Here is a 19244-nt window from a genome sequence, read left to right as displayed (position 1 = left end):
ATCCCTTTTTATGGCTGCATAGTACTCCATGGTGTATATGTGCCACATTTTCTTAATCCAATCTATCAGTGATGGACATTTAGGTTGGTTCCAAGTCTTTGCTATTGTGAATAGTGCTGCAATAAATATACTTGTGCATGATTTATAGTCCTTTGGGTATATACCCAGTAATGGGATGACTGGGTCAAATGGTAATTCTAGTTCTAGATCCTTGAGGAATCTCCACACTGTCTTCCACAATGGTTGAACCAATTTATACTCCCACCAACAGTGTAAAAGCATTCCTATTTCTCCACATCGTCTCCAGCATCTGCTGTTTCCTGACTTTTTAATGATTGCCATTCTAACTGGTGTAAGATGGTATCTCATTGTGGTTTTGATTTGCATTTCTCTGATGACCAGTGATGATAAGCATTTTTTCATGTGTCTGTTGGCTGCATAAATGTCTTCTTTTGAGAAGTGTCTGTTCATATCCTTTGCCCACCCTTCGACAGGGTGGTTTTTTTCTTGTTAATTTGTTTAAGTTCTTTGTAGATTCTGGATATTAATTAGCCCTTTGTCAGATGGGTAGATTGCAAAAATTTTCTCCCATTCTGTAGGTTGCCTGTTCACGCTGATGCCGGTTTCTTTTGCCGTGCAGAAGCTCGTTAGTTTAATTAGATCCCATTTGTCTATTTTGGCTTTTGTTGCCATTGCTTTTGATGTTCTAGTCATGAAGTCCTTGCCCATGCCTATGTCCTGAATGGTATTGCCTAGGTTTTCTTCTAGGGTTTTTATGGTTTCAGGTCTAACATTTAAGTCTTTAATCCATCTTGAATTAATTTTTGTATAAGGTGTAAGGAAGGGATTCAGTTTCAGCTTTCTACATATGGCTAGCCAGTTTTCCCAGCACCATTTATTAAATAGGGAATCCTTTCCCTATTTCTTGTTTTTGTCAGGTTTGTCAAAGATCAGATGGTTGTAGATGTGTGGCATTATTTCTGAGGGCTCTGTTCTGTTCCATTGGTCTATATCTCTGTTTTGGTACCAGTACCATGCTGTTTTGGTTACTATAGCCTTGCAGTATAGTTTGAAGTCAGGCAGCATGATGCCTCCAGCTTTGTTCTTTTGGCTTAGGATTGTCTTGGCAATGCAGGCTCTTTTTTGGTTCCATATGAACTTTAAAGTAGTTTTTTTCCAGTTCTGTGAAGAAAGTCATTGGTAGCTTGATGGGGATGGCATTCAATCTATAAATTACTTTGGGCAGTATGGCCATTTTCACGATATCGATTCTTTCTATCCATGAGCATAGAATATTCTTCCATTTGTTTGTGTCCTCTTTTATTTCGTTGAGCAGTGGTTTGTAATTCTCCTTGAAGAGGTCCTTCACATCCCTTCTAAGTTGGATTCCTAGGTATTTTATTCTCTTTGTAGCAATTGTGAATGGGAGTTCACTCATGATTTGGCTCTCTGTTTGTCTGTTATTGGTATATAGGAATGCTTGTGATTTTTGCACATTGATTTTGTATCCTGGGACTTTGCTGAAGTTGCTTATCAGCTTAAGGAGATTTTGGGCTGAGACAGTGGGGTTTTCTAAATATACAACCATGTCATCTGCAAACAGGGACAATTTGACTTCTTCTTTTCCTAATTGAATACCCTTTATTTCTTTCTCTTGCCTGATTGCCCTAGCCAGAACTTCCAACACTATGTTGAATAGGAGTGGTGAGAGAGGGCATCCTTGTCTTCTGCCAGTTTTCAAAGGAATGCTTCCAGTTTTTGCCCATTCATTATGATATTGGCTGTGGGTTTGTCATAAATAGCTCTTACTATTTTGAGATACGTTCCATCAATACCTAATTTATTGAGAGTTTTTAGCATGAAGGGTTGTTGAGTTTTGTCGAAGGCCTTTTCTGCATCTTTTGAGATAATCGTGTTTTTTGTCATTGGTTCTGTTTATGTAATGGATTACGTTTATTGATTTGCATATGTTGAACCAGCCTTGCATCCCAGGGATGAAGCCAACTTGGTCGTGGTGGATAAGCTTTTTGATGTGCTACTGGATTCGGTTTGCCAGTATTTTATTGAGGATTTTTGCATCGATGTTCATCAAGGATATTGGTCTAAAATTCTCTTTTTTGTTGCGTCTCTGCCAGGCTTTGGTATCCGGATGATGTTGACCGCATAAGATGAGTTAGGGAGGATTCCCTCTTTTTCTATTGATTGGCATAGTTTCAGAAGGATTGGTACCAGCTCCTCTTTGTACCTCTGGTAGAATTCAGCTGTGAATTCATCTGGTCCTGGACTTTCTTTGGTTGGTAAGCTATTAATTATTGCCTCAATTTCAGAGCCTGTTATTGGTCTATTCAGACATTCAACTTCTTCCTGGTTTAGTCTTGGGAGAGTGTGTGTGTCCAGGAATTTATCCATTTCTTCTAGATTTTCTAGTTAATTTGCATAGAGGTTTTTATAGTATTCTGTGATAGTAGTTTGTATTTCTGTGGGATCGGTGGTGATATCCCCTTGATCATTTTTTCTTGCGTCTATTTGATTCTTCTCTCTCTTCTTATTAGTCTTGCTAGCGGTCTATCAATTTTGTTGATCTTTTCACAAAACTAGCTCCTGGATTCATTGATTTTTTTGAAGGGGTTTTTTTGTGTGTCTCTCTCTCTTTCAGTTCTGCTCTGATCTTAGTTATTTCTTGCCTTTTGTTAGCTTTTGAATTGGTTTGCTCTTGCTTCTCTAGTTCTTTTTTTTTTTTTTTTTTTTTTTTTGGAGACTGAGTCTGGCTCTGTCACCCAGGCTGGAGTGCAATGGCACGATCTCAGCTCATTGCAAGCTCCGCCTCCTGGGTTCACGCCATTCTCCTGCCTCAGCCTCCCAAGTAGCTGGGACTACAGGCACCCACCACCATGCCCGGCTAATTTTTTGTATTTTTAGTAGAGATGGGGTTTCACCATGTTAGCCAGGATGGTCTCGATCTCCTGACCTTGTGATCTGCCCACCTTGGCCTCCCAAAGTGCTGGGATTACAGGCATGAGCCACTGTGCCTGGCTAGTTCTTTTAATTGTGATGTTAGGGTGTTGATTTGGGATCTTTCCTGCTTTCTCTTGTGGGCATTTAGTGCTATAAATTTCCCTCTACACACTGCTTTAAATGTGTCCCAGAGATTCTGGTATGTTGTGTCTTTGTTCTCATTGGTTTCAAAGAACATCTTTATTTCTGCCTTCATTTAGTTATTTACCCAGTAGTCATTCAGGAGCAAGTTGTTCAGTTTCCATGTACTTATGTGGTTTTGAGTGAGTTTCTTAATCCTGAGTTCTAGTTTGATTGCACTGTGGTCTGAGAGACAGTTTGTTGTGATTTCTGTTCTTTTACATTTGCTGAGGAGTGCTTTACTTCCAAGTATGTGGTCAATTTTAGAATAAGTGTGATGTAGTGCTGAGAAGAATGTATATTCTGTTGATTTGGGGTGGAGAGTCCTGTAGATGTCTCTTAGGTCTGCTTGTTGCAGAGTCAAGTTCAGGTCCTGGGTATCCTTGTTAACCTTCTGTCTCGTTGATCTGTCAAATATTGACAATGGGGTGTTAAAGTCTCCCATTATTATTGTGTGGGAGTCTAAGTTTCTCTGTGGGTCTCTAAGGACTTCGTTTATGAATCTGCGTGCTCCTGTATTGGGTGCATATATATTTAGGATAGTTAGCTCTTCTTGTTGCATTGATCCCTTTACCGTTATGTAATGGCCTTTTTTGTCTCTTTTGATCTTTGTTGGTTTAAAATCTGATTTATCAGAGACTAGGATTGCAACCCCTGCCTTTTTTTGCTTTCTGTTTGCTTGGTAGATCTTCCTCCATCCCTTTATTTTGATCCTGTATGCGTCTTTGCATATGAGATGGGTCTCCTGAATACAGCACACTGATGGGTCTTGACTCTTTATCCAACTTGCCAGTCTGTGTCTTTTAATTGGGGTATTTAGCCCATTTACATTTAAGGTTAATATTGTTATGTGTGAATTTGACCCTGTCATTATGATGTTTGCTGGTTATTTTGCCTGTTAATTGATGCAGTTTCTTCTTAGCGTCGATGGTCTTTACAATTTGGCATGTTTTTGCAGTGGCTGGTACCAGTTGTTTCTTTCCACGTTTAGTGCTTCCTTCAGGAGCTCTTGTAAGACAGGCCTGGTGGTGACAAAATCTGTCAGCATTTGCTTATCTGTAAAGGATTTTATTTCTCCTTCACTTATGAAGTTTAGTTTGGCTGGATATGAAATTCTGGGTTGAAAATTCTTTTCTTTAAGAATGTTGAATATTGGCCCCCACTCTCTTCTGTCTTGTAGCGTTTCAGCTGAGAGATCCGCTGTTCCCTTTGTGGGTAACTGGACCTTTCTCTCTGGCTGCCCTTAACACTTTTTGCTTCATTTCAACCTTGGTGAATCTGACAATTATGTGTCTTGGGTTTGCTCTTCTCGAGGAGTATCTTTGTGGCGTTCTCTGTATTTCCTGAATTTGAATGTTGGCCTGCCTTGCTAGGTTGGGGAAGTCCTCCTGGATAATATCCTGAAGCATATTTTCCAACTTGGTTCCATTCTCCCCATCACTTTCAGGTACACCAATCACACGTAGATTTGGTCTTTTGACATAGTCCCATATTTCTTGGAGGCTTTGTTTGTTTCTTACTTTTTAATCTCTAACCTTGTCTTCTCGCTTTACTTCATTAATTTGATCTTCAATCACTGATACCCTTTCTTCCACTTGATTGAATCGGCTCTTGAAGCTTGAGCATGTGTCACGAAGTTCTCGTGCCATGGTTTTCAGCTCCATCATGTCACTTAAGGTCTTCTGTACACTGTTTTTTCTAGTTAGCCATTTGTCTAATCTTTTTTCAAGGTTTTTAGCTTCCTTGCGATGAGTTTGAACATCCTCCTTCAGCTCGTCGAAGTTTGTTATTACCGTCCTTCTGAAGCCTACTTCTGTCAACTCGTCAAAGTCATTCTCCGTCCCACTTTGTTCCGTTGCTGGTGAGGAGCTGTGACCCTTTGGAGGAGAAGAGGTGCTCTCATTTTTAGAATTTTCAGCTTTTCTGCTCTGGTTTCTCCCCATCTTTGTGGTTTTATATACCTTTGGTCTTTGATGTTGGTGACCTACAGATGGGGTTTTGGTGTAGATGACCTTTTTGCTGATGTTGATGCTATTCCTTTCTGTTTGTTAGTTTTCCTTCTAACAGTCAGGTCCCTCAGCTTCAGGTCTGTTGGAGTTTGCTGGAGTTCCACTCCAGACCCTGTTTGCCTGGGTATCACCAGCAGAGGCTACAGAACAGCAAATATTGCAGAACAGCAAATATTGCTGCATGATACTTCCTCTGGAAGCTTCGTCCCAGAGGGGCAGCTGCATATATGAGGTATCTGTTGGACCCTACTGGGAGGTGTCTCCCAGTTAGGCTACACGGGGGTCAGGGACCCACTTGAAGAGGCAGTCTGTCTGTTCTCAGATCTCAAATGCCGTGTTGGGAGAACCACTGCTCTCTTCAGAGCTGTCAGACAGGGACGTTTAAGTCTGCAGAAGTTGTCTGCTGCCTTTTCTTCAGCTGTGCCCTGCCCACAGAGGTGGAGTCTAGAGGCAGTAGGCGTTGTTGAGCTGAGGTGGGCTCCGCCCAGTTCGGGCTTCCTGGCTGCTTTGTTTACCTACTCAAGCCTCAGCAATGGCGGATACCCCTCCCCCAGCCAGGCTGCCGCCTCGCAGATGCATCTCAGACTGCTGTGCTAGCAGTAAGCAAGGCTCCGTGGGCGTGGGAGCTGCTGAGCCAGGCACGGGAGAGAATCACCTTGTCTGCCGGTTGCTAAGACCTTGGTAAAAGCATAGTATTTGGGCGGGGAGTGTCCCGCTTTTCCAGGTAGTCTGTCACGGCTTCCCTTGGCTAGGAAAGGGAAATCCCCCAACACCTTGCGCTTCCCGGGTGAGTCAACGCCCCGCCCTGCTTCAGCTCGCCCTCCGTGGGCTGTACCCACTGTCCAACCAGTCCGAATGAGATGAACCAGGTACCTCAGTTGGAAATGCAGAAATCATCCACCTTCTGCATTGGTCATGCTGGGAGCTGCAGACTGGAGCTGTTCCTGTTCGGCCATCTTGGCAACTCCCATTGCCCTTTTTTCATCCTCAAATGAAGCTATTTCCTTTCTGTATCTATTGTGGTGTTCCTAATATGTAGCATAGTACAGAATCAGCAATTGCCACTATTTCAGCAGCACATTTTGAAGCTTTTCCAACATATTTTATTACCCCATGTGCTTATCTCATGGAAACAAAAGTAAAGTAGGACCTTTTCAATGGGAGAATTAAATAACTTTTAAGGGTAATAGAATGGAAAACTATACAAGTAAAATTTTTCTTTGAAAACTAGGTTCTTAAGATATGACCAGACAAGAGATGAAGAGTTAAAATGTCCTTTTCTGTTTTATCAGGCTAATTTTAAACATGTTTGTTGAAAGGAGTAAAGTAAAACCTGTTCGAAGTTGAGATTGGAAAGTAGGTTTGCTTAACGTATGAGACTTTAGCAATACATCAAGAATCACATATTTGACCTGAACTGAATCTACCCATGTCATTGTGCTATTTACTTGAAAACGAATGTTGAGATTATCTTGCCCTGAACAATTTTGTAGTTATACACGCACAACCAGAACATACAGTTGCTTTTACAATAGGGACAGATTCTCTATTTAGAGTTTGATAAAAGAGAACCAAATACTCTATTTTAAAAATGTATAGCCTTTCCCTTGAATAATCCTTTATGTAGCTCAGCAGCTAAGTAGAAATGATGGGACAGAATGGATGAACTGCGAGGTGAGACCAGCCCCTACTAGGAGCGTATAAGCAAGATGAGGAGGGAGTGGAGTGGATAAGAAACGCAGAGGAAGACAATAGTTAAGACTGCATTCTCCACACACACATAGTGTTGGTGCTCTGCTGCTCCCCCACCCTTATCTGCTTAATTTCTAAGTTCTGCTTGGCTTCAGCATGCTGACACGTGCCAGGTGCCTGTCAGTGCTGAGTTATGTTGGGCAGCTCACTGTTTCACTGTTTTAGCTATTCCCTGGTGCCCTAGGCATCATTTTCCTCTTTGCATCTTGAACATCTGCTCTGGAGTGTTATTGGATTATGTGAAAGAATGATGGAAAGATCAGTGAATTGGGGAAGTCAGGAGATGTCACTGATTTCTAAGTAGTTTTGTGACTTTGGGCATGCAGCTTTTTGCTCTTAGTTATCCCCAAAATCAAATGAAGGATGTAGACTAGATGATCTCTAAGCGCTTCTAGCTGACATTTGCTTGACCCCATGACTTTAGGGGGCCTTATTCTTGGAGGACACCTATTATGATTTCTAATATAATGTAGTATTAGCTTTGTCTATTTCATGGGGCTGTTTTGAGTTTCAGCTAGGATAAAAGATGTGAAGATGCTTTGGAAACTATTAAGAATCATATAAAACAAAAATGATACGAGTAGTTTAAAAGATTCTTTCCTCCAAAGATACCATATAGTGATAAAAATTAAAGTAATTCCATTTAAATGAATGTGAGGCCAATTACAGAGGCCATAAGAACAGACATGCAGTTATACTTACCATAGAGAAATATGCCATTTAAAAGCACACAGATCAAGGAATGATTCAATAAACATTGATTGATTGGTTAGGCAGCTAGGCTGTGGGGATGAGGTACTCTACTTTTCTTCCTGATCCCCCTTGTGCTTGTCAAGTTTGAAAGAAACAGGCAGTGGATCATGTTCTTTTCTCTGTCACTATCACCCATCCACTCCACGAAAGTTGGAATAGAACATTAAAACCTGTACAGAAGGGAATGGGTCATCTTGACCCAGTAGCAGAGTATGAGAACATGAGGCCGCCTTGCATACTGGCTTGTCAGACTTGGCCTCGCCAGCACTAGGTAGCAGTGAAGGCAGCTGCCGTATGCCTTTGTCTTTGTGGTCCTCTTCTCTTCCTCCACCCCCATTCTGTTCTTTCATGTCCTTCTTGTGACCTTTTACTATTCTTTCTTCCTTACCTTACTAGAGTAGAAAAGAGGAGCGCATACAAAAGGTGGGGAAAAGGAAGAAGAGAAAGGAAAATAAAGATTAAAAACTTTACAATGAGGTAGTGGGGAAGGTTGGGCTCCTCTCTTTCTCTTTCTCCTTCTCAGTATGACGGACTTGATAATTTTACTTTGTACCTCATCTTTAAGTTTGACTTCATTCTTTTCTTTAGTTACCTTTAGTCCCCGATCAGTGACATATGCAGAAAATTATAAACAGGCCGCATGATAGGAACCAGTATCCTGCCTCTCAGCAGACTTGTATCATCTAGGACTGGCAGTAGTTTTAGAAAGGACAGCTGAACCAGCCTAACATGACACATAAGTTAGAGTGACAACACATGTTTTGCAGTTTATAGAGTTCAATTAATAGATTTGATTGCCATGGAAAGAGGGAAGGAAAAGAATTGCATGACTCGTGTACTGAGTATGAGAGAGCTTATTCATACAGGTTGGAAAAGCAAAATTAAAAAATCAGAAACAGGCCCACCAGCCTAGATATGTCCAAAACTAGTACTTTGGTAACCTATTATGACTTCCAGCAGATTAAGTTTCAAACTGTGGAAAGGGCTTCGGAATAAGGGAAGGCTTAGCATCCCACTAATAAGGCTTATTAAGTTTAGATAAAACAGATGTTTTTCAATGGTAGCAGCTCTGAGTCACCAAGATCAAAATGGAGAAAGAAGAGAACAAAAACAAGCTAACACTTTCATTAAAAAGGTACTATTTTTCTTAGGCATTTTCAGAACCTGCTCACATTTATACTTAATACTTTCAGTTAAATCCTATGAACGGAAGCATTAATTGGGGAAAAATTCCTTAATACTGATTAATGTATATACATTTATGTTGATTTGCTGACATTCTGAAAGTGGTACTATGAAAAGAGAATGGGATTTAGAGGCAGGCGGTCCTAATTTCTTATGTCAGCTCTCTTACCTGTTTTTGTTTCTTTGTTTTTGTTTTTGTTTTGAGATGGAGTCTCACTTTGTTGCCTGGGCTGGAGTGCAGTGGCGCAATCTCAACTCACTGCAACCTCCACCTCCTGGGTTCAAGTGATTCTCCTACCTCAGCCTCCTGAGTAGCTGGGATTACAGGCATCCACCACCATGCCCGGCTAATTTTTTTTGTATTTTTAGTAGAGATGGGGTTTTACCATGTTGGTCAGGCTGGTCTTGAACTCCTGACCTCGTGATCCGCCTGCCTTGGCCTCCCAAAGTGCTGGGATTACAGGCATGAGCCACTGCGCCCGACCAGCTCTCTTACCTGTTTTTAGAACCATTGGCAAGTTACTTAATCTCACTGATCATCACTGAACCTCAGCTTCTTCCTCTACAAAATGGAGTTGTTTTGAGGACTAAACAACATAATGCATGTATAGTACCTTACTCACAGTAGGTACTTAGCAGGTATTGGCTTTTTGAGATTTTAAGCTGCTTTTGCTCATAGTGCCATGTCTAAATATCTTAGGACCAGTCTTCTAGAGCTTGATGAGGAGCTTTAGGCCATCCAAAGAGGGATGCACCTGAAGGATTCATTGTGGGGTGAGATAAAAATATTAGAAATTCTATTTATATCATTTTAGACAAAATATAAGAAAGTATTTAAACTCCACTAATGTTTAACATGTGGATTGACCCTGATGCTCTCCTTTGGTCCATGTTGGAGAGTCACTGTCATATACTCTAAATGAGGGATCCCGAGAAAAGTGTGAGATTTCTTGATTTGGTGAGAGTTCATGGTGGCATGCACATTCTTTTGCTCACTTTAGGCATATTGTAACATATTTCAGTTTACATGTACCTAGTTAAGTAGATTTCTAGTTCTTAGTACAGGTTGAGCATCCCAAATCCAGAAATCTGAATTGCTCCAAAATCCAAAACTTTTGAGTACCAATGTAACGCTTAAAGGAAATACTTCAGATCTCAGAATTTTGGATTTGGGATGTTCAACCAGTATAATGCAGATATTCCCAAATCACAAAAAAATCCCAAGTTTGAAACACTTCTAGACTCCAGCATTTTGAATAAGGGATATTCCAACCTATATAATCTTCATCCTGTGGTTTCTTTGCAGGAATCTTCTTAAGCTGTTTGACTATTGTGTGTAGGTCAGTTAAAGCTAGATAAACTAACCCACGCAGAATGGACAAGTGGCTTAGGAAGATTCCTGCAAGGAAAAAAATGGGTTGATGATAACAGTGATAATGCAAGGGCAAGAAAATGGTGAACTAGCTGACACTTCTATGAGTTTCCTCTTAATTTAGCCAAGTCATGAAGTGAAAACAAAAATAATCTAATCAAATATGACAAGATGTCAGCCCCAAAACAAGAAAGGATCAAGAACATTATTTAATTTATACTCACTGTCTTTAATAACAAAGCCTACTCTAAGTATCATGCTTTGATATATTAGCCTGTCATAGTAGTACAAGTATATACTTTATAAATATACATATTGAGGATGTGTGCTCAAACTTTTTTTAGTGATAAGAATACTCAATCAAAACTGTTTGGATCCTGGTGATGACAGACGACGTTGTCAGCCAATCCCCATGTGGTAGTGAGGACATGTCCTGCAGTTCTGAAGGGATTCTATGGATTTTTTTTAATTAAAAAAACAAAAAACTAATTAAAAAAAACAGCTTGGAGACTGCTATTTTAAATGAGGAAAGCAGTTGCTGCCTATGGAATCTCTCATCTCTCATTCTGTATCTGCTGCTTAGAAATCATTTTTCTTGTTTTTGTTTTGTTTTGTTTTGTTTTTTACCTAAGGATTTTGCTGTAGTATGAATAGTAGGATAGAGAGTAATATATCTAAATCCATCAAACATGATTTAGGGAACTTTATTTCTGATAAACATTTCTTCTACAGAAGTAAAAGAACAATTCCTGCCCAAAAGATTTAAAAACTGTAGTTCAACAAAACTAAGAAACTGTTTCAAAGCAGCATATGAATCCCTGCCTGCAGTATAATGGAAACTCTTGATGAAGATGTACCTTACTTGATGTAGATTTGTTTCTGAAAAATATATATATATATATTTTTTTATTTCTGTAAAACTCCCTGTAACTCTGAGTCAGTTGGTAACCAGTAAACCAGTAGCATATTGTAAAACAGATCTTTTCAAAAAGAGCGCTAACCTGCTCTGATTATTCCTCTCAGCAGTCCTATAGCATGATTTTAACACGTATTTTATACATATCCATATATTATTTAGTAATCTATTCTTATATTCTCCATGGCTCTTTGCATAATAAAAAGCAAATAGCGGGTGTTTAATACTTATTTTGAAAATGAAAGAAAATGAAATGAAAACACCAGAACCTGGAAAGGTAGTCATTATCCCCCGAGATGGCCACATTTAATTCCTAGAGAAGATAACTTGTTTAGTTCTTCCCACAGCACAGCTTAGTCCTGTGGCTCCCTTTCTTTCACCAGAGCCATAATATGGGGCAGCCCTGTGGACAGACGGATGATCAATCAGAGTTCTTTGACAGCCACTACTTATTGAGTAGGTTAGTAAAGGCACTTGTGCAGTTATTATTATTTTATTTGTTACAGTTGCTCCATTAGGTGGGTACTGTTATGATCTCCATTTCATAAATGAGGAAATGAAGGCTGGCATAGATTAAGAGACTTGCCCAAATGTCACACAACTAATGTATAGTGGAGCCAGGATCCAAATGCAAGTATATCTGACTCCAGAACCCAAGCTGTTGGCCATTGTAATATGTTATGTCCTAGAGAACTGTGAAATAGTGCTCATTAATTAACGATTACTTCAATTTTGCATTTTAGGAGCTATATTTATTGGCATAAGTCACAGAGAACTGTTGTTATACCTTGGAGACACACTTTTGATGGGTCTAGGGAAGTAATACTAATTTGGGATTGTAGACCAGGTTTCTAAATTCCAATTCAGTTCAAGAGGTGGTTCATTCAGTTTTATAGTATATCCTAACTCAAGAGAACACACGGATGAGATCCCTGGAAATTTTGCCAGTCTGTGTGTTACACAGTCTCTTGAAGGTAGAGACAATCTCATATCTTCACATTTCCAAGCTTATAATTGTCAGTGGTCATATCGTAATCTTTTCCAAACCCACACATTTTTTTCTTGCCAAGGCCTGGAGAGCACTGTTGTTATGGTGTACAGTAACAAATGACCCAGTTATATTGAGTTTTAAAGATGAACCAGAGTCATAAAGAGAAAATTAAATTATATTCATTTTACTTTGGCAGATTTTCATCAGAAAAACATAATTTAAACAAAAATAGTTTCTAGTAGTTCATTTCTAAAAACAAGATAGAGTAAATCTAGAAACTCTGCAGAGAAAGCATTTATGTAGACATTTTGTAGAGGGAAATAAGAAATACTTTCTGTATATACAAACATTTAGCCATCTGTTTCTTTATGTATCTTTTATTTTCCAGTTTTAGCTCTGCTCCACTAAATCAAATTCAGACCCAATTCTCTTAATTTAGAGGGGAGGAATTTGTGGCCTAGGAGGCAGATTCTGATGATACTTGCTGGTCCTCACAGCTGGCAGCTCACAGGGAATTTTCCCTTCCTGGTGGGCAGCTATGGCTATCTCATAGAGAGTAGAGGCTTTTAAGAATGCAAGATCAGAGCATTTCAGGAACTTTAATCAGAGGGCAGTAAGTGATAACACTCTAAAGCCTAAGTGAATCTCATAGGATAGAAGCCCGATAATCTATATCAAAACCTACTGAACCTGTTATCCTTTATCTCCCTCTCCTCTCGCTTACTTTTCCATTCTCCCTTTCTTGCTTTCTCCTTGTTTCTTTGCATGTGTCTCTATTTGAGCCCTTTCTAAGTGTCCCCCTTTTTTGTACTTTCTTTGCCTCCTACTTCTTTTTTCAGCTTCTTGCTTTTCTCTTCCTTTCTCTTTTTACATATTTCTTTTTCCTTTTTCTTTCTTTTTTTTTTCCAGAATTGGATAATATGGTTTTTTTTTTTATTTAAGTTTTAGGTTACATGTGCACATTGTGCAGGTTAGTTACATATGTATACATGTGCCATGCTGGTGCACTGCACCCACTAACTCGTCATCTAGCATTAGGTATATCTCCCAGTGCTATCCCTCCCCCCTCCCCCGACCCCACAACAGTCCCCAGAGTGTGATATTCCCCTTCCTGTGTCCATGTGATCTCATTGTTCAATTCCCACCTATGAGTGAGAATATGTGGTGTTTGGTTTTTTGTTCTTGTGATAGTTTACTGAGAATGATGTTTTCCAATTTCATCCATGTCCCTACAAAGGACATGAACTCATCATTTTTTATGGCTGCATAGTATTCCATGGTGTATATGTGCCACATTTTCTTAATCCAGTCTATCATTGTTGGACATTTGGGTTGGTTCCAAGTCTTTGCTATTGTGAATAATGCCGCAATAAACATACGTGTGCATGTGTCTTTATAGCAGCATGATTTATAGTCCTTTGGGTATATACCCAGTAATGGGATGGCTGGGTCAAATGGTATTTCCAGTTCTAGATCCCTGAGGAATCGCCACACCGACTTCCACAATGGTTGAACTAGTTTACATTCCCACCAACAGTGTAAAAGTGTTCCTATTTCTCCACATCCTCTCCAGCACCTGTTGTTTCCTGACTTTTTAATGATCGCCATTCTAACTGGTGTGAGATGGTATCTCATTGTGGTTTTGATTTGCATTTCTCTGATGGCCAGTGATGATGAGCATTTTTTCATGTGTTTTTTGGCTGCATAAATGTCTTCTTTTGAGAAGTGTCTGTTCATATCCTTTGCCCACTTTTTGATGGGGTTGTTTGTTTTTTTCTTTCTTTCTCTCCTATCTTCTCTTCCTTTTGTTCCATCCCTTAGTTCTTTCCTCTATTCCCCATGAATTACCCATCATATCATATTAAGCATATATATTAAAATTAATAAATGTTAATGGTCATTGAGCAGCAAGAAGGTTTTATTATTACTGTAAAAGGAAAAACATCTCCCAATTAAGTAACACTGTACATATAGCTTACAATTGAAACTTTTCTTTTGAGTAACAGCCCTCACCAAAATAAGGCACCTTTCCTCCTTCCTTAACCATAATTGTGTCTTTTGTTCTTCCTCTCTACCCTTAGGTTTGATGAATAGGCACATTTTTACATTTTGTTTTGTGTCCATTACTTCGTGAATTTTAGAAAGCTAAAATTGCTACTTAGTGAGACAGAGAGGTAGATAATTTTTCAGATGTGGGTTTAGGATTCTAGTATTCTGAGTTTCTGGGGTTCAAACATGCCATGTATGCATTCTATTCCAGAAGCTCTAGCAGGGAATGACAGAATATGGAATTTCCTGGTGGTTGAAACCCCTCATGAAAAAACTGCTTTTAGTTTTAGACTAAAACATAGTTGAATTGCTTCTCTTTGCCTGTCCAAACAGGGATTTTTAATTTGGGTTTTAATTACTTCCTTGTCCTGAATAATAGTTATATGTAATATGAAGCCCCTCTCAGTTTGATAACTTTCCAGCAGTTAACCGATTAAGGTCAACAATATTTTAGAAAGTGAATGAACAAGTGAGCAAATGACTAGACAGAGTCCCTTAAATTATTTCTGTTACATGCTCTATCGTTTACGATGAGCCTTGTAATATCTAAGGTTTTGCCTCTTTTCAGCGACTTTTTTTTCTTTTTAGCATAGTTTCCAGGCACTGTCACAAACTCTTTGGTTCTTTCATAGCTAAACTCTTAATATCTTTTCTTAAAATGTTCATTTTTATTAAAGTACTATATAACATTATATATTAACTTTGACAAACGTTAACGTTCCTTCTCAATTAGGTGAGGTGTATTCTTGAGAAGGTGCCAATTTGAATTGAATATATTTGAATTTGATATGTGAACTAAACTGTAATTGTTTAAAGCTTACCCATCCATCGTATGGGTGATGGAGCAGCTGACTGATTTTACATGTAAGTGTTTTGTTTTGTTTTTCTAGCAATATTTAAACATTAGAAAATGATTTCCTATTCTAACAAAGAGAAATTCATATGAATTTACTTACAGGACCCCCTTGTCAGTTCCTTAGACTGCCTAGAATTTAAATTGGCAGATACTACTTTGGTATAAAATGCTTTCTATGGACAGTATTAATATTTTAAAATGTTTTACTCCTGCAGATTTCCAGTAGACAGGAAGTCTAGCTCTGTTTACCCTTTGGCTACTAATGAGTGCTACTGAATGATTATTTATCATCTTTAGGTAGAGGTACCACAGGTATGAGATCAGAATTGCCAAGTAAGGCAAGCATTTAATTTTAAAATTTGAAAACAAATCCATGCAAAGGTGACAACTAAAGTATAGATACTCGAAAGAATTTTGGACTTGAGTCAGAAAATCTCAGTTGTATCCCTACCCTTGTCATTAACTTAGCTGAGTCACCTTGAGTAAGTCACTGCCCAACTCCAGATTACAGTATTCTCTCTAAAAGCACAATTTCAACATTGCATATTCTAAAGAGAGCTTGGTTAAGGAAAGCTTGGTTGAGGAAAGCTGAATCTTGTTGTTTATCAGCTATCCACACCAGCCTGGCAGCTCTGAGGTCAGTCTCCAGCTGTATTTTCATCTTTTTGTAATCTCTTAAATCCTTGCAGGCTTTCATTGCTAGATCATTTCCCTAGAAATTTACATTTAGAGACATTGAGGACTTCCTACCTTTGTAATTTTTCTGTGTTCATGAATTTAATGAAAAATTACTTAGAGCTGGCTAAAAAATGCAAGAATCAAAAGTCTTGTTTAAATGTCTCTGTAAAATCAGACTATTCCCATCATGACTAACAACCTTTACTATTTCAGAGTTTTGAAATCAGTATGTTTGAATCTTGACATGGTGAGGCACCATTGTCATTTTATCCCATTCATTGTTCTAGCATTTTCCTACTAACTCCTTGTTCTAAACATTCTTTTTTTTTAAGCCTAGAATGAGTGAACAACAAGGCTCCATGTCATGAGAAAAGCACTGTAGCCTGATATTCACTTATGTTTTAGGTATTTGAAAATTACATTGATTTCAAATAGTTTGAATTGCATTGAGCTAAAACTTATCTTTTATTGGTCTGCTAGGAAATGAACTAAACAAAATGATAACTTGCCTCAAAGTATTGAGAAATTAACTGTATAGCGACTTCACCATGTGTATTTTTAAAATGAAAAAGCTAGAGCTAGGTACAAAATGTGCTTCATTAAAGGAGGTCTAGCACTATATTCAAAAGGTCAAACAACAACAAATATTGGTGTGGATGTGGAGAAACTGGAACTCATACATTGCTGCTGGGAAAGTAGAATTGTGCAGCCATTGTGAGAAATAGTTCATTGGTTCCTCAAAAAGTTAAAGGTAGAATTACCTTTATGATCCAGCAGTTCCACTCCTAGCTATCTATCCAAGAGAAATGAAAACATACATCCACATTAAAACTTATACATCAATTCCCTAGCAGCATTATTTATAATAGCCAAAAAGTGGGAACAGCCCAAATGTCCATCAACCAATGAATAGGTAACAAAATTTGGTGTATCCATACAATGAAATATTATTAGGCAATGAAAAGAATGAAGTACTGATACATGCTACAACATGGATGAAATCTCAAAAATATGCTAAGTGAAAGAAGCCAGACGCTAAAGGCAATATATTGTATGATTTCATTTATACAGAATGTCCAGAATAGGCAAATCCATAGAAACAAAGTAGATTAATGGTTTCCAGGAGCTGGGAGTGGTGCCAATATGCAGTGACTGCTATTGGGTACGTAGTTTCTTTTAAGGATGATGAAAATGTTCTAATATTGCATAATGGTGATGGTTGCACAACTGTGAATATACTAAAAGCCATTGAATTATATACTTTAAAAGGGTGAATTTTGTGGTATGTGAATTATATCTCAATAAAAGTGTTATGGATTAAAAACATTAGTGACTGTATTACTATAACTATTTGAAATTATAAAAGTATATTTAAATTACATTTTATGCCAGGACTAGGGGCGGGGGGGAATGGGGAGTTAGTATTTAATGGGTGCAGAGTTTCAGTTTGGAAAGATGAAAAAGTTCTGGAGATGGAAGATAGTGATAGATACCCAACAAATATATTTAATTTTACAGAACTATATACTTAACAATGGCTAAAATAGTAATTTTATGTTATGTCTATTTTACCACAGTAAAAAAATCCATAACCCCCTAATATTATATTTTATATTATTCTAATGAATGATGTGTCTTTTACTCTTTTTCTTCTTTTAACAGTAAAACTGAAAATGTGATTGGCCTTTTGTTTTTTATGCATATAATTCTTCTGGTCTGTATTTTAGAACTTCTTTCCTGTGTGGCGTTGGGGGATGCGGGTGGTTACACACACACGTCTTTATCTTGGCTTTGAATGAGAACTTGGAAGTATTTTTTAAAACTTTTATTTGTCAGTAGGAAAATAAAAGAGGCCAAACCATAGGAAATTTACGTAATTAAATTATAAAATAGTGAAATGCTGTTCTCAGAGTATGAATTATCACAGATTTCCTGATTTTCTTGGTTAATCTTGGCATCTTGAATGGGAAAAACATATATACTTTTATACATATGTAACATCTCTATATCTTCCTATAAGCATTTTCCTTTGTATAGCAGGATAAAATGAGCACCAAAATGTGGTGCAAATATAAAAATGCAGTGGATGAGCTTCAAAATGCAAACAAAGGGATGGGAAAATGAAAAAAAGAAAATTCAGCAGTGAGAAAGTCACTGAAAAAGGAATTAAATTCTTTCCAAGTCTATGGAACTATGTTATGACCCAAGCAGTTTGTAGAGTCTGAGTTTGTAACCTCTGAGGATAAATCCATGAAAATATTTCTAAGCCTGGCTACTATCTAGGACATTTGAAGATGGATGTTATGAATACCAGTAGTGCCATTAATATAGTAGGCAATCAGAGATATGTTTGTTTTTCTTAATCAGGAAGTGGTTTCTTTTAAAAGTATAAGGAACACACACTGTGTGTGTGTGTTTGTGTGTGTGTGTGTGTATTTTTTATTCCGTTGCAGGAAGAATTATGGTTTTTCCACATTTTACAGTGGGGTTTTCTAGAGTTTGGCACTATGATACACTACACTTGATTACAGGATCCAATCAGAGTTGATGTACTCAGAAATTCATTGACGTGATTAATGGTCTCCTAATCATACTTTTATTTCCTAGATTAGCCCTATTTCCTGTAGTTTCACAATTTTTGAGTCATATGTTAAATTATCCTTTATTGGGGGCCTGAAATTCTTATGAGTATTTTTAGTCTATAATTTGCATGATTATTTCTTTTGTTTTTTTTTTTAATTGAAGAAAATGAAATTTTGATCTTCCTTTGAATTATTTGAGTGCTGTTCTATGGTGACTGGCCTTCCTAGTATAATCTTTTTTAAAACAATATTGTATATATGTGTATGTTTGTATACATATATATGTATACATACACACACACATATACACACACATATATATATAATTTTACTGCCACCAGCACTAGATCCAGAAATCTTCCTACAAGTTTCCACTAGTCTAGTTTTTATTCTTCTCAAAAGCAAAATAAAACATTCTTAGATTCTACAAGTAGCAGGGAAAGACATCAGGAAATGGCTGTACAGGAAATGTAATTGATGATTCTCTCTTTACAATTGAAGTGGTCACAAGATTGGCTAGCAAACACAATCTATTAAATGAAAAAAAAGGTGACTTCTAAAATCTTTGGGGAATTTGAATACATTTGAAGCTTGTTGGTACCTTTGACATCTTACTGATTCTTTTTGAAACTCTTACCTTTTTCAATTGTTTGCATTTGAAATTGGGAACTTTCATATCCAGTGATTGCTTTAATATTTGCTTTGTTTTTAACAGTGCCCTTAAAGATAGCCGTTTTCCCCCAATGACAAGGGATGAGCTGCCACGGCTTTTCTGCTCAGTGTCTCTGCTCACTAACTTTGAAGATGTCTGTGATTATTTGGACTGGGAGGTAAGATTATAGAAAAATTTTTAAAGAAAAATGAAGGTAACTCTTGAGGAGATGTTAAAAATTAGGCCCAGAAAATAACTCTTTCAGCCCATTCTCTATTGTAATGGAGGTCGAGAGTAATATGGATGAATAAACC

At 37.9% G+C, this 19244-nt stretch overlaps 1 protein-coding gene across 2 annotated transcripts in view; it reads left to right on the top strand.

The window, feature by feature from the left end:
• The window catches only part of AMMECR1 (AMMECR nuclear protein 1), a 124474-nt gene that overhangs the window by 83001 nt on the left and 22229 nt on the right, over positions 1–19244 (top strand). For both annotated transcript variants that reach the window (XM_034950030.3, XM_008975538.5), the window contains one exon: positions 18994–19108. In XM_034950030.3, coding sequence (XP_034805921.1) covers positions 18994–19108 — 115 coding nt within the window. The remainder of the gene's footprint in view (positions 1–18993; positions 19109–19244) is intronic.

This window comes from Pan paniscus, chromosome X (genome assembly GCF_029289425.2).
Source record: "Pan paniscus chromosome X, NHGRI_mPanPan1-v2.0_pri, whole genome shotgun sequence".
Classification (NCBI taxonomy): domain Eukaryota; kingdom Metazoa; phylum Chordata; class Mammalia; order Primates; family Hominidae; genus Pan; species Pan paniscus.
Note: the sequence above shows the minus strand (reverse complement) of the source record. Positions and strands in the feature narration are given on the sequence as shown.